Source organism: Agelaius tricolor, unplaced genomic scaffold (assembly GCF_023055355.1).
Source record: "Agelaius tricolor isolate 1412-34295 unplaced genomic scaffold, bAgeTri1.0.p SCAF_4, whole genome shotgun sequence".
Classification (NCBI taxonomy): domain Eukaryota; kingdom Metazoa; phylum Chordata; class Aves; order Passeriformes; family Icteridae; genus Agelaius; species Agelaius tricolor.
Genome location: NW_027269264.1, coordinates 15,416,144 through 15,436,867, shown reverse-complemented (window position 1 = coordinate 15,436,867; position 20,724 = coordinate 15,416,144). Strand labels below are relative to the sequence as shown.

The window sequence follows — 20,724 nt, the reverse complement described above, 5'->3', positions numbered from 1 at the left end:
TTCGTTTCTCAGGAGATTCATAGGTTTAATTCCAGGACTCCTTAATCCATGAGTGATTTTGCATTAACAAAAAATTATTCTTTGCCTCCTGTTTCATTAAAAGTTACTTTTTTTAAAAAATGGAATAACAGAACATAGGAGAAAGAAGAGGTCCAGAGCACAGATATTTTTAGCTAGCATCTATTGTAAGTATCTCTGAGAGATCAGGATGAATAGCCTCATCATCACTCCAGGTCTGCTGCCACCTGCACAATTAATAGATCATATTCATATGAGCGAAGCTGCCTGACAGATGACCCATTTTGCAAACACATACATAAATGTGCATGAGACCTTTATTTGTTGCAACACTGTTTCTGGAGTCAGGCTTCACTGCTGTAGCACCCAAATAAAAGCTGAAGCAAGAATTTTTCTTTAAAAAAATGCTTTTTGTCTTTCTTAAAGCTCTTAGCCTTTGCAGAAATTTCTACCACTGGTAACAGGGTTTCTATGACTCTTTATTCAATGATAGGCTCTAAAATGAGTATTTGTTGAAAGTTAAGACGAAAGAGATCATTAATTTGGACAGGGTCTTATTAACAAAGAATGGTGCAATGGAATATGCAGGGGTAATATTATTTCCTCTGTGTGTTTCAGTGGGTTCCACTGAATGGCATCCTCACTGTTACTTAGAGTTTCAATAGCTGAAATCCTTTCCATTTTTTCTTACTAATCTTTGGGGGTCTTTGTCAAAATGGAATGACTATATGGGTGGTTTGGGGTTCAGAAAATAAAAAGAAAGCAGAACTCTACTGTTAAATGCTATGGCTTTGAGCTGTCTGTGTTGCTTGGTGTAAAGTGAGAATTTTGTAGTAACAGCCTCTGCAATGACCACCAGATATGTGAATCAGCAGTTATAACCCAAATCCTATTTGTTCGAAAAACTTGCAGTAAGGTTTCTAAAACCAGCAGTTTTGGAAATGACTGTGTTTTCAAGTAACTGCTTCTTAGTGACTCCAATCTTAATACCACAGCAAATACCTAATTCTCTTGCAGATTAAGAAACATATGTGTAGAACTATTTTTACTCAGCAAAATGAGTAATACATTTTTGTTTTAATATATTGTTGAATGCAACTTGCCTTTTACCAAATGCAACAATGCTATCTATGTATTGCTTCAGTTGATTTCACTGTGCAGTTTTAATGTACTGCACCACACTCCTATACTTTGAATATTTATTTTTTTAAACAGAGACTGGATGGTGGTGACAGAAAGCATGATACTGTGATTTATGGGTTGCAGAAAGAATGATTTCCACTTAAATGCTGAATATGCCTGACTGTACAGGTTCTGAACGTGACTGGAAATTGCCAGCAAAACATGTACAGTGCAGCTACCATGAGGGTAATTGTCATCCACTGGCTGTGTAAATAAAAAGCTATTAGTAATTCCCTGACTGTCCTGAATCAGTCCTGGAAACTGTTATTTAGGATGTATTTTTCTGACACTATTTTTTATGTACAAAAGCAAGGCAGAGATTATCTTAACTGGGTCAAAAGTTGTCTGGGAGGAACTTTTACTGAACATCACATAGAGAGGTTCAAGAAAAATACAGACTATAGGATCAACATTTTAGTTAGGTAGTGTTTAATATTATGAACTAGATGAACAAAGTGAATTATCTCAAAAATATTTTACAAAAATATGGTTTCTGTATACATCATTTCTCTAAAGAAATGTAGTTTTTAGTATAGCAAAAGAGGAGGGTCTTTAAAAATAGTCTGTACCTCTGGAAAAAACATACTATCTCAAGCTAGTGTTGTGTTGTGTCTGTATAAGTTGGACTGTTCTGTTCCCCCTATCATATAATGGTTCTGCCCTGGTTCTCCCTTCCCGCCTTTATCCCAACTCCTCCCCAGTTGCCTTGGAGATTAATGTGCCCTTTCTCAAATCCCTCCCCAGTGCCCTGTCCGTCACTCGGCGCTCCCACCCTTCTCTCTAGAACTCTCTAGAAACTTCCAGCTAGAGCGTCGAGTGATTGGCTCAGGGCTGGGGCCCCACCCTCAAGTTATCCCCATTGGTGTTCTCCCTAAGTCAATCTTTTGTATCCCACTCCCCTCTGAAACCCTATTCGTCCAAGGACTGACTCCTCCCTTGTTTCCCTCCCTCCTTATAAGCTGTTGCAACTTCCTCCTCTTTCTTTTTGGCTGTCAGTTTCCCCTGGGACCCAATAAACCTGGATTCACCACAGCTGGAGAGCGCTCTCTTATTTCTGCTGACTGCAGCCGTAAGCCAAGCCACATCCTATCACAAGGTAGCGCTGCTGTCATAGCACAGAGTGTTTGCCTCAGGTGCTGTCCTGAACCATGGATATTGGGATAGTGCCCCACTACTGCTAGCAGTGCTGGATAGCTAGCTGGAGCATCCGAGAAGGACAACATTTCTCCACCAGGATGGCTTCAAGGTAGTTCCAAATATACCTGAGAAATGGCACAGGAACTACTCGTTGTAGCAGAGATCTGCCAAAACCAGACTGAGACAATGGTGAATCATGCTTCCTACTGTTTTGATCTGCGAATTTCCCAAAAAAACCTTTTTCTTAATGGCAGATTAGAGGCATTTGGGTAGATGTAAGCTTCTCTTCACAAAAATTGGATTTTTGTGACTAGGAAAATAGAAATGGAGTTATATTCTTTCGTACTCCAAAAGAGTTTCTCCTTATCCTGTGACAGAATACAACTTTGTTACTGCAGAGTTTTATAACTGATTGCAGGGTTTTCACATGTTATCAACAAATAATTTTCTCTCTTTAATGTATAATTCTAATTAAATGCTTAGATAGAAGTTGAGCAGAATGTATATGTCTGCATTTTTCATGGCAATCTGTAGAATTTTCTTGCATTTGCAAAAGAAATTGGTTTTGTGTAATTCTAGGTGAGAACTCAATTATCTCTGTGCTCCCAGCAAATGAGAATTAGACACCTACATGCTGACAGAAGATGGATTTAAGATATAATCTTCTTCTCACTGTTCTTTACCAGTCAATTTAGGCATTTCTTTGAACTGACTTCTGAGGATTTTATTTGTAGGCATAAATCTCACATTTTTTAAGGCTCTGTTATGGTGTCCTGTGAATTTCACTCGGCATTTGAGCTCTTAAGCTAGGCACTGAAACAATGCCTGCAGCAACTCCATTTCTTTCAGCTACTCAGCTGTGAAATGAGCAACTCTGCTCCTGAAGCATGGTAGCTGCAAATGAAGCAGGAACTTCGATTCTCTTGTTTAGTATCACAGAATCACTGAATGGTTTCCATTGGAAGGAACCTTAAACACCATCTAGTTCAAGCCCCTGCCATGGGCAGGAGCATCTTTCCCTAGACCAGGCTGCTCAGAGCTTCATCCAACCTGGCCGTAAACACTTCCAGGCATGGGGCAGCCACAGTTTCTCTGGGCAATCTGTTCCAGTGTTTCATCACCCTCACAGTAAAAATTTCTTGCTAATATCCAATTTAAATTTATGCTCCTCCAGTTTAAAGCCATTCTCCCCTGTCCTACCACTCCATGCCCTTGTAAAAAGTCCCCCTCCACACTTTCTTGTAGCCTCGTTCAGCTAGGCTGGAAGGCTTTTGTAACATCTTCCCAGAGGCTGTTCTTCTCAAGACTGAAATATAACTAACTAACTGACCGTATATATATATAGTGGAAGAGCTCTGAGTATTAGGACTTCAAAATGTACCATACCTTTGGACTTTTAATCCTGACTTTTCCAAAATGATACTCTCGTAGTGTCTTTGTATGCAAGATTTTCATTTAGATTATTACAGAAATAAGGATCTACTCACAAATCTGGAGTACAGCCCACATTTTCATAGCTAGGGGTTTTTTTCTTTCTTTAAAAAAAAAAAAAATTCCCAGGCCCTAATCCCACTTTGTTAGGAAAATTTCTATAGCCAGAGAAAATTACGTCTCTACCAGAAGATTGCAAGGTATTTGAAACCTATTTTTTCTCCCTGTATCTCACTCACCTGATTGGTTTAATCCAGTCCAAATCCCTAAATTGCAGTGTCTCATCTGGGATAAACAGTGTTTACTGACAGTTTGGGATTTCTTAAAAACCTTTATTTTTAAAAACTCAGGAAAAATTTTCCAAAGTTTGCACCATGAAATGCAGCTGATTGAGATATTTAAGAGATGTCTTTTTTAGCTACACACATGGTATTCATTTAATTCCACAACAGAATTGTACTCTAGAAGTATTGAATTTCATTGTAATGTTAGTGAAGTGAAAGGCCAAATACATGCTGGTTTTAGAAGCTGACAAATAAATAAATGCCTTTTAATTTTGACATTTGAATGAATGACATCATTAGCTCCTTATCCACCTATCAAGGCTGATAGCTGATAGTTTTCCTGGATAACAGAAGTTAAATATCAGATGACAATTTTGATGTGCATGTCCATTTTTCTGTCTGTGAATTTTCTTAAGTTATTGAGAATTCTTATCATTGAAATGTACCTAGAGCAAGATCTGAGGTAGCATTCTAGTCCCACATACCTTCAGGACAAGAAGCTGTCAGAGTGAGCTAATGCTCAGGCATGCCTCCCCAGAGATCCATCTTCGTGCTTCTCCATACCGAAAAATTGAATCCTTATACATGAGGAGTGCAGTCTGGCACAAATTAATCTGTCTTCACAGTTTCTTATGACCTAAGGCTACTATAGCACAGGTATTTCTGCCTAAACTGCAAAAGCAATGAAAAAAACATGCTTGGCAAAAAAGGAAAAAAAAAAGGTAAATAAAAGGAGTACTATTGATCAAGTGTATTACTATTAAAGTGCAGCCCACCCAGTGGAGAAAACTAATAGCATTTAGTAGAAGACACATGTATTTGGAAAAGTACTGTAAGCTGCCTAGTAGAAATTACTTTGGAAAAAAAAATTTTGGAAATTTTTGGATGGCAAGTGTTTTAGTATCTCATAGTTAGCTAGATTTTAAAATTACTGTGATTATATCCTGTGGTTGGAGAAAAAAATCAAGTCATTTCCCAGATTTTCAAGGGTTGCTGCCTAAGTAAAGCCTGCACATTTAATTTCTACACTTTCAAAGACACCAAGAACATAATAAGTCAAATGTTGTTTTAAATCCCCCTGAGTATCATTTCACATACACAGTATAACACTATGCTGAGATTACTAAAGTATGTGTTGTTGATTCAGCAGAATTCTAACGTGACATGACTAGTTTCAGCATCAGTGACTTCCTCACTTACTATTACCAATTTAAAAAAAATAGGAATGCAAGTGTATTTTGTAATTAGCAAAGAGAAAAAAAATAATCAAGAAAGGCAGAATAAATAGAAAAATGAATGGAAATTGTGGTAATCACTATAACACATTTTTTCTTGAATCACAGATAACACTGTTGTTGTCATTACTCTCAAAATCATCAGTTAGGTTTTTTCTGTCATCTACCATCCCATATGGACACCTGTTACTACATATTTTGACCACATATAGTTAACAATGATGCATGAAAGCCTGGCAAAAAGAGATTAATAATGAATTCTGTCAGGCAAATAACTATATACTGAAATAAGTTGTGTGGGTTTGGCTCAAATCCACAAGTTTACGAAGTATTTTAAAACCAAATATATGCCCTTCCATAGCATAATCACCATAAGAGACTGACATTTTTGTTTATCTGCACTTAGCAGTTTGCACTGAATGAGCAGGACTCTTTTCATATTAGAATTCCCATCAAGGCATTCAGTCCCTTCTTGCAAGATATATTTCAAATAATTAAATACTCTTTACTCTGTTTGCTATAATGTGGATTTGGGGGGTTGGGGTTTCATTTGGTTGGTTGGTTGATTTGTTGGTTGATTTGTTGGTTTTTGAATGAATGGAGATACTTAGTTGAGTTCTCAGTGCAGAACCCCCACAAAAAGCATCTTAAAAGACTTGGATATGGGTAACACTGTCCATATATACTTGTAAGAAATATTATTTTCATCAGCATAGCAGTATCAGTTACATGAATAAAAAGAGACACAATAACAAGTGGGTTTCTGCCAGTCTAAGTCCCCTTTTTATTTAAAAATATGTGTGTGTGGTCCAGGTGACATAACGCAAAACCTCCCACTTGTCATGCAAGACTATGGAATAACAGGAAGTATGGAAACCTCATGGTGCCAGACTGGCTCCAAATGGGAATAGGTCAGGGTAGCTCCTACTGCAAGGCAGCAACAAGGACTGCTTTGTTGAATTGCAAAGGCAATTCCTCACCATTTGATTTGGGCTGTGCTTATTGCAGTCTTTGGAGAAACTCATTGAAGTCTACTTTGGTAAAAGATTCTCAGACTTGTGGACTTTTTAGTGGCATAGGAATTGCATTTCACTCTGCTAATGACCCAGTTTATTTAAAATTATCACGGCAGCAATCATATAATCTCTTCGTCAAAGGGTATAATGTGTAAGGTATTAATTCCTGAGTATCAGGACACAATCAGATAATCTTCTGATGTAACCTTTATGGCCACATTATGTCTGGCAGTTTGTGTTTATTTGCAATTATTTGCAATTAATCGCCAAATTATGTGTGGCAGTTCGTGTTTATTTCATTAACTTATTGTTAAATGGTTCATTCTGTTATCACCCCACATTTTCCCCAAGTTGTTTCTTCCCTAAGTTGTCAGGGAAAAGCTGACAACTCCCTCAAAGCTGTCCCTCAGGCTATTCTGCTCCCTTTGTTTTAGTCCTCTCCCTGCCTATCAAGGCAACCCTGCCCCTTTTTCTTGGATGTTCCCTGCCACTCACCACCTGGGCCAATCCTTTATTGAAACACCCGCTTGGAAATCCCCTAATCTATTTTTAATATATGAGGTTAGTAGTGCAACTCCCCTTCTATACCCCAGCCACCCCTCATCTGCTCCTTTAACACCTACCACATGAAATTAATTTTCCCAGACAAATACTGAGACATGGTTTTGCAGCAACACTCCTACCTCAGCCAGTCCAAATGTTGATTTGTGTAAAGGTAGGAAATTAACAGGTTAGTCACTATATTTTCTCATTCTGAAAGGAAGACCCTTTGTGGTGTCTGACATGAGCATCGTCATTATTCAGCCTAACTGCATGCTGGTTCAAGAACTTAGGTATTCATGAACTTAGGTATTCATGAGGAATGTGACATTTTGCTTCAGTGCATCTGCTGGCACCCAACTTACTGGCTAAAAGAAGGAAAACTACTGGATGAGAGTAATAGACTGTTTTCCCCTTAGGAAATACAGGGCCTATGTATTATTTTCTTGATGTCATGGTTATCCTATTTCTTGGGGTAGTGCATGGAACAGTACTTTACTCACCTTTGAAAACGGGCAGATTGCCCAGGCTATCTTAGTTACACTATGGAAAATACAGAAATCTGTATTTCACTAGTGCTCACAGCTGGGAAACAAACACTTTAGGCTCCCAAGGCAGCTGTGTTAGAAGAGTCCCACTGCTGCTGAAAATGTACCCAAGAGTTTGGAAACAGCAGTTGGCTGATGCTGTAGTGAACAGAGCATGAAAGGTGGCACACAGGCACTGTTTTTCCTCTGGTGTTTTCTCTGGCCCAGTCACTGTTCACAGAAACAATCTGCTTCATCTTAGATACACTACAAAAGAAGCAACCAAATGCTGACACTCATGAACAAACCTTTGGGTTTTGTTTCTCCTTTTATATTTTTAATGGAAAATTGTTTTCTTCGTTTTTCATTTCTTTTTTCCCCTTATTTCTTGCATTTGTTGCATTTAAGTGGTTGAACCTTTTCATTAGTCATATATAGGATCATATATTATAAAGCTAAATAAATTTTAGAAGTGCTAAATATGTTACCAAAGCTAAGCAATTGATCTCACTAAATTCTTTAGTATTCTTCTACAAGATTAAACATGATACTGTGGATGTCAGGGTGCCATATTAAAAAAAAAATCAGAAAATAATTATTTTCCATAGAAAGGAGAAATTGTTGTAATAAAAGGGGTCCTGAAGTATATACAGGAGTAATTCAGTGTAAGAGTTAAAGTAGTTTTGATTTCAACAACCACTCCTTTTCTCAAAATTTCAGCCTAGCATGCAAAGTTGAGTTTAACTTTATAATAAAATACCTCATTCTTAAATTTGCAGTTCTTGACTAGGTAATGGCACTTCCATCTGTGTCAGTAAGTGTCAAACATCCCCTGCCCCAGCTTTCAGCTACAGACAACCATTTGGGCACTGCTTCAAGAAACAGAAAAAATGGGAGTGCTCAGGAAATGCTAGATCACAGTGACCCCCTACCATCCTTAGGGAAGTTCTCTTCATTCCCCCGTGTGTACTTTACATTAACATCTACCATAAGGCATGATGTTGGTGTAAGTATTTGTTAGCCATCACTGGTTCATAAATTGCAAAATTGTAAACTTCCTTATTTATACTGGCAGCTCCATAGGGAATATTGTGTTCAAAAAAATAAGTAAATTATGATCCTTATATATTTTTCACTGCATCCTTGGTTTCGGTTTTAAAGAAAATCAATTAAAGTAATAATCAAAGTTCAAAAATTGACACCAATTCTAATGTCTTGTTAGATGGAAAAGGTAGAAAGACACAAGAAGATTATTTTTAAAGTGTGTTACATCCTACTCTTTCATGAGAACCTAGTTTCATACCACTGTTATGATGGAAGAGAGACTTATGATGGCCAGTGTTGGAGAGAGTCACCCTTGCAGTATTCTCTGATACTGCTTCTGGCTGATCAAAGTGGGCATCACACTGCGTTAGAAGAAGGCATTGTGCAAATAAAGTATCAAAAGAAGCTGGAAAATAGACTTTGTGCAATCAGACTTAAATCAAACTGAGACAGAATGGTATTTGGTTTAAATAATCTTATACTTTATTTTAAAACTTATAAAAACCAATTATTAGAACATAAAATCTAGTGTTTTAAAAATTCAGCTATATTTTATACTCATAAAATAATGATCTCTAGCAGTCATTACTAAGAGTATGGAAGCTATTTGGTACTCAATATGCATGAAATAAAGTGCTGCAATAATTCTTTTTATGCTATATAAATTATTTTCCCCATTAAGCGTGCAGATTTTCTGTGCCTATTGTTGATCTGCTGCTACACATTTCACATCAGTTTGCTCTGTCTTCAGAATTTGACACTCCAAACAGCCAGTTTAACAAATGAAAGAGCAAGGATTATGACAGAAAAAAAAATTCAACAGTGATGTTAGTATTTGGGTTTGTTTGGAGGACTTTCTTCTGCTTCAGCTTTATCAGAAAAGTCCTCTGCAGAAAATATATTTTTTCCTCCAACCAGTGTCAAGCTTTTACTTCTTACAATACATATTCAGAAGTATGTAAACTACAGAAAAAAAATATGTTAGTGGCATATATTTTCCCTTTACACACAACATGTGACACAATATATGTTGATTCCTTTTCTACCATGTATCATTTATGTTCATTTAGTACTAAGAAAAAATATCAGATTCAGCATTTATATTCCAAAGTAATATAAAATAGATTTCAGTTAGGTTTTACAGGTTATTTGCTTAGAAATTTGTTTCAAGAGGTAAAAAGTGATTAGTAAAAAATAATGATCAAGTAAGTAAAGACATACCTGAATGTAAATATCAAATATAAAAAACATTATTCTGGATAACTATGTAAAAGTACTGGTAATTAATTACATTGTTTTCTCATACAATAGCTTGTACAGACTGTCCCTTAATAGCCTATTAAATGGTCAATTAATTAAAGCTTCATTTTCCCAGATAAGATCATCTCATATAATTCTTTGGTTAACAAGACATATGCTTTCTTAGAATTGTCTAAAAAATAAAGGGGATCAGTAATTGTAGATGGATTAAAACCTTCATCCACAAGTTGAAATTTTTGTTGTTTGAATGTTCCTGTCATTTCCATTTTTTCCTGCAATAGAGAGAAAGATACATTATTCAAAACAAGCTACTTTTCTTTTTCTCACATTCACATTTGTTTTTCAAAGTCTTACTTGAAAGTCTGGTTATTCTCATTGTGCTGAAAAACTGGAGTTTGTGTGCTGCTGCAGACCCACACCAGACACCCGGCTGACAAAAGCTAGAGCCTTTTTCTTTGTGCATCCCTGTGCATGTCTCTTTAGTGTCACATGTGGTGTGTGCCCAAGACAATCGATCTTCTTTACTGGGCACATTGTAAAAGGAAACTACACACCATGAAGCTTCTGAGAGTAAAAACTGTTATTACCAAAAACTCCTTTACAATAAAACTCAGGAAATTTGCTGTATCTATGACTATTGTCACCTCACAAAACGGCTTGAAAGAATCATGTACTAATTCTGACATATTCATATTCAGGTCCAAAGGAAGATGGATCTTGACCATACATTTTGTTTTCAGACAGCTCCAGTGCTATGGTATCCCTTGGAAGAGTGGTGTGAGGCATCTGTAATAAGTCTTCTCTATTCTAACTACCTCTACTCAGCCCAGCTTTTTATGATCTCTCTCCATCATCTTCTCTTCTGTCTTTATATTTTTTTATATTATGCAAAAATCTCTGAAGAAAAAAAATTAATTAAAAAAAAAAAGTGAAAGAGCCCTTTTATCTACTCCAGGCATTTTATCTACCTGCAGATATTTACCTACAGATTTTATCTACCTGATCTGGTTGGTCTAGGAAATGTTCTGACATCTTCTAAAGTATGATTATATGTCAGATCAAGCTTCACAGAAACACAGAAGGTTGGAAAAGACCTTCAAGATTGTTGAGTCCAAGCTGTTCTCTGACACCTCAACAAAACCATGGCAGTGAGTGTCACATCCAATGTTTTTTTAAACACATCCAGGGATGATGACTCCACCACCTCCCTGGGCAGACCATTCCAGTAATTTATCACTCTTTCCGTGCAAAACTTCTTTCTAATATCCAGCCTATATTTTCCTTGGTGTAGCTTGAGACTGTGTCCTCTTGTTCTGTCAGTTGCTGCCTGGAGAAAGAGACCAACTCCCACCTGGCTACAGCCGCCTTTCAGGGAGTTGTAGAGAGCGATAAGGTCACCCCTGAGTCTCCTTTTCTCCAGGCTAAACACCCCCAGCTCCCTCAGTCATTCCTCAAAGGCCTTGTGTTCCAAGCCCCTCACCAGCCTCGTTGCCTCCTCTGGATGCACTCAGCTGTCTCAAGGTCCTTCCCAAACTGAGGGGCCCAGAACTGGACACAGCACTCAAAGTGTGCCCTCACCAGTGCCGAGTACAGGGGAAGGATGACCCCCCTGCTCCTGCTGGCCACACTATTCCTGACACAGGCCAGGGTGCCATGGGCCTTCTTGGCCCCCAGGGCACACTGCTGGCTCATGTTCAGCCGGCTGTGGACCAGCACCCCCGGGTCCCTTTCTGCCTGGGCACTGTCCAGCCACACCATCCCCAGCCTATAACGCTGCAGGGGGTTATTGTGGCCAAAATGCAGGACTTGGAGTTATTAAACTTCATCTTATTGGACTCTGCCCATCCAATCCAACATCTCTCTCTGCAGAGCCCTACTTTCCAACAAATCCACACACACTCCCAGCTTAGTGTCATCTGCAAATTTACCATGAAAGACTCAACACCCTCATCCATTTCATCAGTAAAAATATTGAACAGAACTGGCCCCAGCACAGACCCCTGAGGGACACCCCTGGTGACTGGCCCCAGGTGGATGCAGCACCATTCACCAGAACTCTCTGGTCCTGGCCATCCAGCCATTTCCTAACCCAGCAAGGAGTGCTCCTGTCCAAGCCCTGGGCTGCCAGCTTTCCCAGGAGTGTGCTCTGGGAGACAGTGTCAAAGGCCTTGCTGAAGTCCAGGTACAACATCCACAGCCTTTCCTGAATCTACCAGGCAGGTCACCTGGTCATAAAAGGAGACCAGGTTGGTCAAACATGACCTACCCCCTCCATGTTGGCTGGGTCTGATACCCTGGCCATCCTGTAAGGGCTGTGTGATGACACTCAGTATAAACTGTTCCATTACCTTGCCAGGTACAGAGGTCAAGCTACCTGGCCTATAATTAGCAGGATCCTCCTTCCCACCCTTCTTTGTGACTGGGTGTCACACTGGCCAGCTTCCAGCCATCTGGAACCTCCCCAGTGAGCCAGGACTGATGGTAAATGACAGAGAGAGGCTTCACAAGCTCAGCTGCCTCCTCACCCTGGGATGGAGCATTTGGGCCCATAGATTTATGAATATCCAAGCATCTCAGAAGTTCTCTGACTGCGTCCTCCTGGAAAACGGGGACCATTCTGCTCCCTGACTCCATCTGTCAACCCAGGAAGACAGTTGTCCTGAGGACAAGCCATCTTCCCACTAAAGACTGAGGCAAAGAGGGTGTTAAGCACTTCCATCTTCTCCTCATCTGCAGTTCCTGAGTTCCCTCCCTCATCCAGTAAAGAACAAAGGTTGCTCTTACCTTTCCTTTTACCATTAATATGTTTGTAAAAACACTTTTTATTGTCCATTACAGAAGTCGCCATTTTAAGTTCAAACTGAGCTTTGGCCTTCCTAATTTTTTCCAACATGCTCGAGCAACCCCCTAAAATACTTCCTGAGACACCTGACCTTCCTTCCAAAGATCCTCCTTTTATTCCTAAGTTCCTTTCAAACCTCCTTGCTCATCCAAGCTGGACGTTTACCTTGTCAACTTACCTTTCAGCACACAGGGACAGTCTGTTCCTGTGCCCTCAGGATCTCTGAAGCACACCCACCTTTCCTGAACTCCTTTGTTTTTAAGGGCTGCTTCCCAAGGAATTGTCTGAATAAGTCTCCTAAGTAGGCCAAAGTCTGCCCTCTGGAAGTCCAATGTAAGAGTCTTACTGGTGTTCCTCCTCATTTCACCAAATATCTAGAACTCTCTAATTTCATGATCACTCTGCCCCAAGTGGCCTCCAACCACTACATCTCCCACCAGCCCATCCCTATTTGCAAACAGCAGGTCTAACATATTCCCTCCCCTGGTGGGCCCACTGACCAGCTGAGACAAGAAGTTGCCCTCCATACACTCCAAAAATTTCCTGGACTGCCTCTTTACTGCTGTTTGAAGCTTCCGGCAGATGTCTGGTAGGTTGAAGTCACCTACAAGAACAATGGCTGGTGATCCTGAAACAGTATCTAGCTGCTAATAGAAAAAGTTCTCCATCTCTTCTTCCTGGTTGGGTGGATGATAACAGACTCCCAGTAGGGTGTCAGCCTTGTTGGCCTTTCCCTTAATTCTTACCCATAGGCATTCAACTCCATCTTCATAAGTTTCAATAGCGTCAAAACCCTCCCTAATATAAAGGGCCACCCCTCCACCTGTTCTCCCTTTCCTGCCCCTCCTGAAGAGCTTGTATCCATCCAGTGCAGTACTCCTGGTATGTGAGTATCCCACCACATTTCTGTGATGGCAACTACATCATAGCTCTGCTGTTGCACCATGGCCTCCAGCCTCCTGTTTGTTGCCCATGCTGCACGCATTGGTATACCTGCACCTCAGCTGGGCTGCTGATTTCTCTCCTAACACAGTCTTACCACCCTGGGACCTGCTTCTAGACAGCCCAGATGCACCACCTTCCCCCTTCAGACCTAGTATAAAGCCCTTTCAGCAAGGTCTGCCAGTTCATGAGCTAAAAACCTTCTGTCCTTAACAGAGAGATTATTCCCATCTGGTTCCAGTAAAGCAGGTGCTGTAAAAATTGCCCCAAGATCAAAGAATCCTAAATTTTGCCAATGACACCAACCCTTGAGCCACTTGTTAATGATGTGAGTTCTCTTATTTCTTTCATTATTTTTCTCTCACACCAAAAGGAGAGCAGAACACTGAGCAGAACCCAACCTGTGCCCCTGTCCTATCAACCACTTGACCCAGTGCCCTAAAGTCCCTTTTAATCGCCTTGACACTCCTCTTTTCAATCTCATCACTGCCAGCCTGGAGTATCAGCTGTGGGTAATAACCAAGGGGCTGAATCAGCCCAGGAATATAATCTCAGTGATATTTCATACCTGGGCCCCAGGGAGGCAGCAGACCTCCTTGTGGGATGGATCCGATCAACATATGGGGCCCTCTGTTCCCCTCAAAAGGGAATCACCCACTATGACTACCCTTCTTTTCTTCTTGATGTTAGAGGTGGTGATCCGTCTTACAGATGAGTCATAACTGGGAGGCTCACTGGGCAGACAATTTTCTTCTAAATCATCTGGCTGGCTCTCTAGATGAAGGGCCTCATACCTATTCTATAGCTTAATATGTTTTTTATTTTTTTTCCCTCTACCTTCTTTCTTTCTTGGTTAATGACAGCTGTACCAACAGCAATGCATCTGTAATGGAGGCATTTAAATCTTAATTTAAATTCAAATTCCAGATACTTGATATCAATGCAATACCCAAGATTCAGATTTCTTCCATCCAGTGTGAAGGTTTTTCTGTACAACTATACAGGAGTGAATCTAGACTAGGTTCTCATAATTCATAAACTGACTACTGCAACATTCTCAAGTCTAATCTTGCTTTCTCACATCAGAATGCTGCTGCAAGATATCTTCCTGGACTTATGAGATAGATAGATACATATACACATATTTCACTTGCAAGGTCTTTCACAGGTTTTTTTGTTTTCCCTCTTTATTCTGAACCAATATTCAATCTCTGGGTGATCTAAGAAACCAACTTCCATAACTTTTCTCTTTAAACAATGACTATTTTTTTCATCTGCTCCTCAAATGTAGGGGACTCCCCCATAAACACCTTCAGAAACCTTTTTCTGTTTGTCTTTATCATGAAGTTTGCAAAACACTTAAGAGAAATGAAAGTGCTCATCAGACTTCATGTATCATGATTATCAATATTGTGTGCTTTTGATACTCTCATATTTTTTCCTAGCTCTATGATATTTACATTTTTACACTCTGCGGGAGGGACTCTTTTACCCCAAACTGGACGTTGCTAGAACAAAGTAGTGCACAAATAAGGATGATTCTGATGATTACTGTGGTGGCAATAATAAGATATTTTTTTATTCACCTTTTCAATTTACCTTGTATCTTTTCAAATGCTTTAATATTTGTTACAAAGAATCATTGTTACACAGAAAATAACATTCATTTTATTGTGTACAGCCCACTGTCTTCTGTTTTAGCTCTATTTCTCTCTCATTTTCACTGAATAAAATGGATTTTAGATTCTTTTCTCCAGATGCAATTGTTCATGTTTTCAAATCTGAATCTTTTTCTTCTACCATGATTATGCTTCTAATCTCCCCAAATCCTTTTGTATGATCTCTTTCCTTGCTCATTTGTACAGTTTCTCTCATTTAAACATAATCTGCAAATTCATTGACTTTTTGTGTAATCCCTTTCCAGGATCCCATTAAGGAAGACAGCAAATAGGACCCCATCTAAGACTAATCTAGTGATACATGAACAAACACTTTTTGTTATTCACTTAGCTATCTCTGTGTTTAAATTATGTAGATGTCTGTATACACAGTGCAATAATGCAGCTTACCTGGACTCTTAAGAAGAGGGGACAAGCATAACTTGGTAGATAGGTCACTACTTGCTTATACATTTGCTCCAAGTCTAATGATGCATTTTGCTTTAAAATAAGAGAAGCCATTCCTGCTTTTCCTTCATGATCTGCACAAAAGGAAGTTAGATGACAATTTTGTAACATGAATAAAGTTGACATTGTAATGATAAACCGCACAAAAAAACCCATAGTGCATTAACAAACCAACAGTCATATATCATATTCTGAGTTTCAGTAAAGCTGCAAGATCTCATTCATATTTTATCTGGTATTACATGTACTTGGAGATCACTCAAGTGTTCAATTAAGCAATAATGCTGTAAAATTAGTGTGGCGGGTAAGACTAAATGGAGTCCTGTGCTTGATATAATCGATAAATGTGGATAAACATCAACAACATTCCTCTCTCGAAAACAAGAGTGAAGAGTGTCTTTCCTGGAGTAGCGAATTATATCTTCATTTCTGTTTTAGTCTCTTTCTCTAGCCAGTATGTTTTCTCAAAACTGTGGATCTGAATTAACAGAGAGAGCACTTAAAAGTTCTTACTCTTTAGTCTGGAAAATGAGAACACTGTGAGTCTTTGGTAAAGAACAAAATGGGTAAAAGGTAAAAGCAATGAACTTCAGCTATCAAAATTAACTAAACACTTCAGCCTAGTAGGTAACTAAACACTTTAGGCTAGTAGAAACAGCAGAGATGTTCTGCCAACCTTATTGTTGTTTCGGTTTAATTTTTTGCTATGCTATAAAATCTGTAAGGAATTTGATTTTTTTTTAAACTTAAGTGTAATTACCAAGACAGTCAGATAAACTGAGTAGGTAAACAGGTAAGTATTGTACAGGAAATTAGCATGTCTCATACTTTTGAATCTGATTTTTAGACAGTCTTCTATGATGTTTCATGTTCTATGGCTTTAAAATACTGTTCAAGTGAGTGTTCATGCTTCACATGAGAGAAAGTGACACTTTCTCTCATTTTAAACTCCTTTATCATTTTGTGGTGGGTTTATCCTTGCCAGCAACCAAACATCCAGCCAGCTTTGTGCTCAATCCCTTCTGCCATGGGGCGGGAAGTGAAGGAAAGCAAGCCTTAATAGTTAAGGTAATTGCAGTTTCATAGGGAAACAAAAAGATACATGCACAAGCAAAGCAGAACCAGAACATCATTCAATATTCCCCACCATCAGAGATGTCCAGCTACTTCCTGCAGAGCAGGGCCTCACTTGGAGCATGCAGTGCTTTTTCAGGGAGACAAGCACCACACCCACAAACCTCTCATCCACTTCTTTTCCTCCAGCTTTAATAACTAAGCATGGCAAAGTTATTCTGTATCATATGATGCAGAATATTGCTTTGGTCAGCTTTGGGCCACTGTATCATCTCCATCTGCTCCCAAGTTCTTGCTGTCCCCAGAATTCTCATGCACGGAGAAAGCATTGTATTGTGCAAGCTCTAGTCAGTGGTAGCCAAGCATGTTAAGTTATCAACACTGTTTTAGCCATTGTTTTAGTTTGGTGCAAAGCAGAGCACCAAAGAGTCTCCTATATAGAAACTTATTTTTATCCCAGTAAGCCCAAACATGTATTTAAAAAAAATATTTGGCATGAATGACAATCAAGCCCATCTGATCTCATGAAAAATAACAAAAAACCCTATTAAAAGAAATTAGTATATTTTCTTCCTTACACATTTATTTTTCTCTTTATATTCTTTTTCATTTTCTTATTGGTTTTATAACTTAACTGTTTACAGTTATTTTATAAGGCAAAGTGAAATAAGACAGCAAAATGTCTCCATATATTTTCCTTTAGAGTTACTTTAGAATTACCTTTTTCACATTTTATTTTGGCACATATGTCTGGATTTTACGCAGATGTGAATTTACTGAATCTTTATATTCTAATTTAGATTATGTAGCTATCACAAATGTATGCATGGTAGATTTTCAAAAATACTCCTCACTGCATACAGATAAGTAATGCATAATTCACTGGCTCATTCATAATCAGGTGGTATTTTCATTACCTGCATCTACATTTTAGCTGGATATTAAAGAGATGACTCAATCAAATATGATTCATAAGTTTAAAACACGAAATAGAAAGAGTTATGAGGGTTAACAATGAACCTGGGAGAAGCAAAATGTATAATTCAAACTTTTACCTGGCACAGACACACCATACACATTTGCTTCTTGTATGAAGTCCAACATTGCAATGACATCAGAAACTTCTGTAGTGGCAACGTTTTCCCCTTTCCATCTAAAATGTGTGAAAAAATAATTTAACAATTTGACAATTGTCCTTTTAAAAACCTTTAGTAGAAGCTCCATTCATTTCAGACTGACACTACCCCACATTTTTTCACACTTGTCAATTAGAATTTGATCACTGGAAGACAATGTTGCAACTCATTGCCCTTACTGGGCATCACAACACTGTAAGGGCCACTGAATACAATTGTTTCCAAGTTTTTTTACACTTAAATAAATATATCAAAAGTGGCCAATCTCTGTTATTTGATACATTTTTGTCCACATCAGCATCCAACTTCCTTGCTCACAGCAAATCCATCACTAGTTATATGCTTATTGAAAAGCATGATCAAAGAGCTGGAATTCCTGCAAACTGTTCTGAAAATGAATCATTCAATTCCACAGGAATATTACTCACAGAACACCTGTGACAAAATTAAGCCTTCATCATCCACTTCAGAGTCATTATAAACTACATCACAATAGCAATAAATTGAACAGTTCCAGTTGAAAACAAATCCAACCACATTATTCCATTCTATGTATTTTTAATTAAGAAATTTGAAAAGAAACAGTAACTGTACCTGAAGGTATCTCCAATCCTGTCCCAAAAATACAGAAAATTGTCATGGTCTTGAACCATTAGATCTCCAGTATTAAAATAAAGATCTCCCTTCTTAAATACCTCACAGAGTAATTTCTTTTCTGTGTGTCTTTTATTGCCAGCATAACCAAAGAAGGGGTTCTTCGCATTGACTTTGGAGATCAGAAGACCAGCCTCACCTATACAGAGAAGTTGAAAGAATATAAACCCAAAATATCATTGGACGTTTCTGTACCTGACATTAATATTACTTACAGTATTGTCCACACAAATTCACAGTCATTTGTATTTCTTCCTGGTGGCTCACCAGTTTTCTCCCAGAAGGGTCATCTATCTATTGTAACTCCCTAGTAGGTTATAATCCTCTGAAAGTGCACCATTCAAGTTCATATTGAATTGACTCCCCACACGTTACTGAATTTCCATGATGACTGTCAGCTTTATCAGCTTCCTAATGAAAAACTAGTGTTAATCAGAAGTAGGTGCTCAGCCCAGGCACTGTGTTCCTATTTAATCTCTTTTAAGAAGTTCTGAGAACACTGAAATTACCTCACTTGGTTGGAGCCTGGTGTTAATAACACCAAGTTTGTGGGTTTAATCCATGTGAGACCATTCACTTAAAGAGTTTGATTTGATCCTTGTGTGTCCCTTCCAACTCAGAATATTCTGTGATTCTGTGACTTCTTAAGCATATTCATTAAAGTGATATAGCATCATCAGTTTACTTTTTGGTGTAAAATACAAAAGTTTAACACACTTTTTTTCCTCAAAAATTAGGGAGAGTAGGGGAAAGGATTATCCTCTTATGCTTGTAGAGTACCATGGTGTTAGTTTGCAGAGTATGGAATAATTGTATGAAATAACCTTTTTGGGAGCAGGTTCTGAACAATATAGCTTAAGAGTTCCATTACTTTGTAACAGAGACAAGAATTATAAATATGAAAATATATCAAAATGCTTCCAAAAGTAGGCACAATTTTTAATTTAAGACTGCCTCCTTAAAAAAAGCTGTGCCTTTTTTTCCCATAAACTGGTAGTGTTTAAAGTAGAAGTATTTAGTTCACTGGTAGTATCATTGCAGCCATAATGCTCTGAAGAAATAAGACATGGTAAGACAAAGATTATAGACAGAGATAATACTTTTCATTAGACTGAGTGGTGTAGTTGGAAAAAATTAGACCACATGTCTAATTAAAGCATGTGTTCCCCTCACAGGTCAGTCTGGCATCCATAGAGATAAATTCCTATAAAATTTCAGCTTTTGGTGACATATCATCTTCAAAGTGCCCATGTTTTATTACCAACTGTTAGAGAATATCATATCTCCTTTGAAAATTCTATTTCAGCTCCCCATTAAAGCTGTCTGCCTGACCTTTAATATGAGTTTTTCTTCCTCCAGTTTCAGCTGTTACCTTCCTACAGTTCAATACATGTTCCAGTATGTGGGTAATGCTTTGAAAAATTGTGTAATCACAATTTTTGGTAAATAGTTTTAGGACAGCTATAATCAAGCAGTTTTGGGTTTTTTTCATTTTTTGGGTTGTTTTTTTTTTAATTATTACACTAAATCACATCACCTAGTCAGAAACACTTAATCTCTCATCAAAAAGCATTTGCTCTAATCTTCCTGTAGATCTCTTAGGGAACCATTTCCTTATGTTAACCTCCTTTAAAAAACACAGATGTCGCTATGTAAAAATTCAAAGATAATGCCATAGCATCACTTTTGAACACTACTCTTCTGTGAATACATCCAAGGATCTCCTGAGTGCTTCTGATATCAGTACTGGTATGTTTAATGCTGTTTTATCTGAGATCAAAAATCATATTGCTTTTTTTCAGTGCAAAAGTAACAGTTGATTTGGTAAACTGCAGTAACACAATAGCAAGGCTTCTTAAAACAGCTCTCTGAAATATTTTTATAAAAACAATAGGCTGTAATATCCTATTAAAATATATACTTACCTTTCTTAACTTTTTCACACCAACCATGCTTATTTCTAATTGGTTCATCTTTTTGGAAATCATACTTGATTAAATCAAATGGGAAAAAAAGCTAAAAAAGGGAAGAAGTCATCAGTTACTCATCTACACAGTGACATCTGGTGGCAGCAAATACACATAAGGAAACCTGTACTCCAGTCTTGCTCATCTGAAAGGAGAATGCAGTTTCATTTAAAACTGAAAATACTCTGCATGTAAATTTATGTCATTTCCTGAGGGTAAGCAGCATCAAAAGTTTTGTAAATGAAGACACAGAACTGTCCATTTGTTAATTTTCTTACAAGTAAGTTATGGGATCTACATCATCAGTGA

The 20,724-nt window shown here is 38.2% G+C and overlaps 1 protein-coding gene across 1 annotated transcript in view; it reads right to left on the bottom strand.

Moving 5' to 3' along the window:
* Window positions 1–8,881: 8,881 nt before the first annotated feature.
* Window positions 8,882–20,724, bottom strand: part of SLC27A6 (solute carrier family 27 member 6) — a 40,197-nt gene continuing 28,354 nt past the window's right edge. The window contains exons 6-10 of the mRNA XM_071424718.1: window positions 20,374–20,464; window positions 18,389–18,587; window positions 17,714–17,811; window positions 15,528–15,658; window positions 8,882–9,946 (exon numbers count right to left, since the gene is read on the bottom strand). Coding sequence (XP_071280819.1) covers window positions 9,770–9,946; window positions 15,528–15,658; window positions 17,714–17,811; window positions 18,389–18,587; window positions 20,374–20,464 — 696 coding nt within the window. The 3' untranslated portion in view covers window positions 8,882–9,769. The remainder of the gene's footprint in view (window positions 9,947–15,527; window positions 15,659–17,713; window positions 17,812–18,388; window positions 18,588–20,373; window positions 20,465–20,724) is intronic.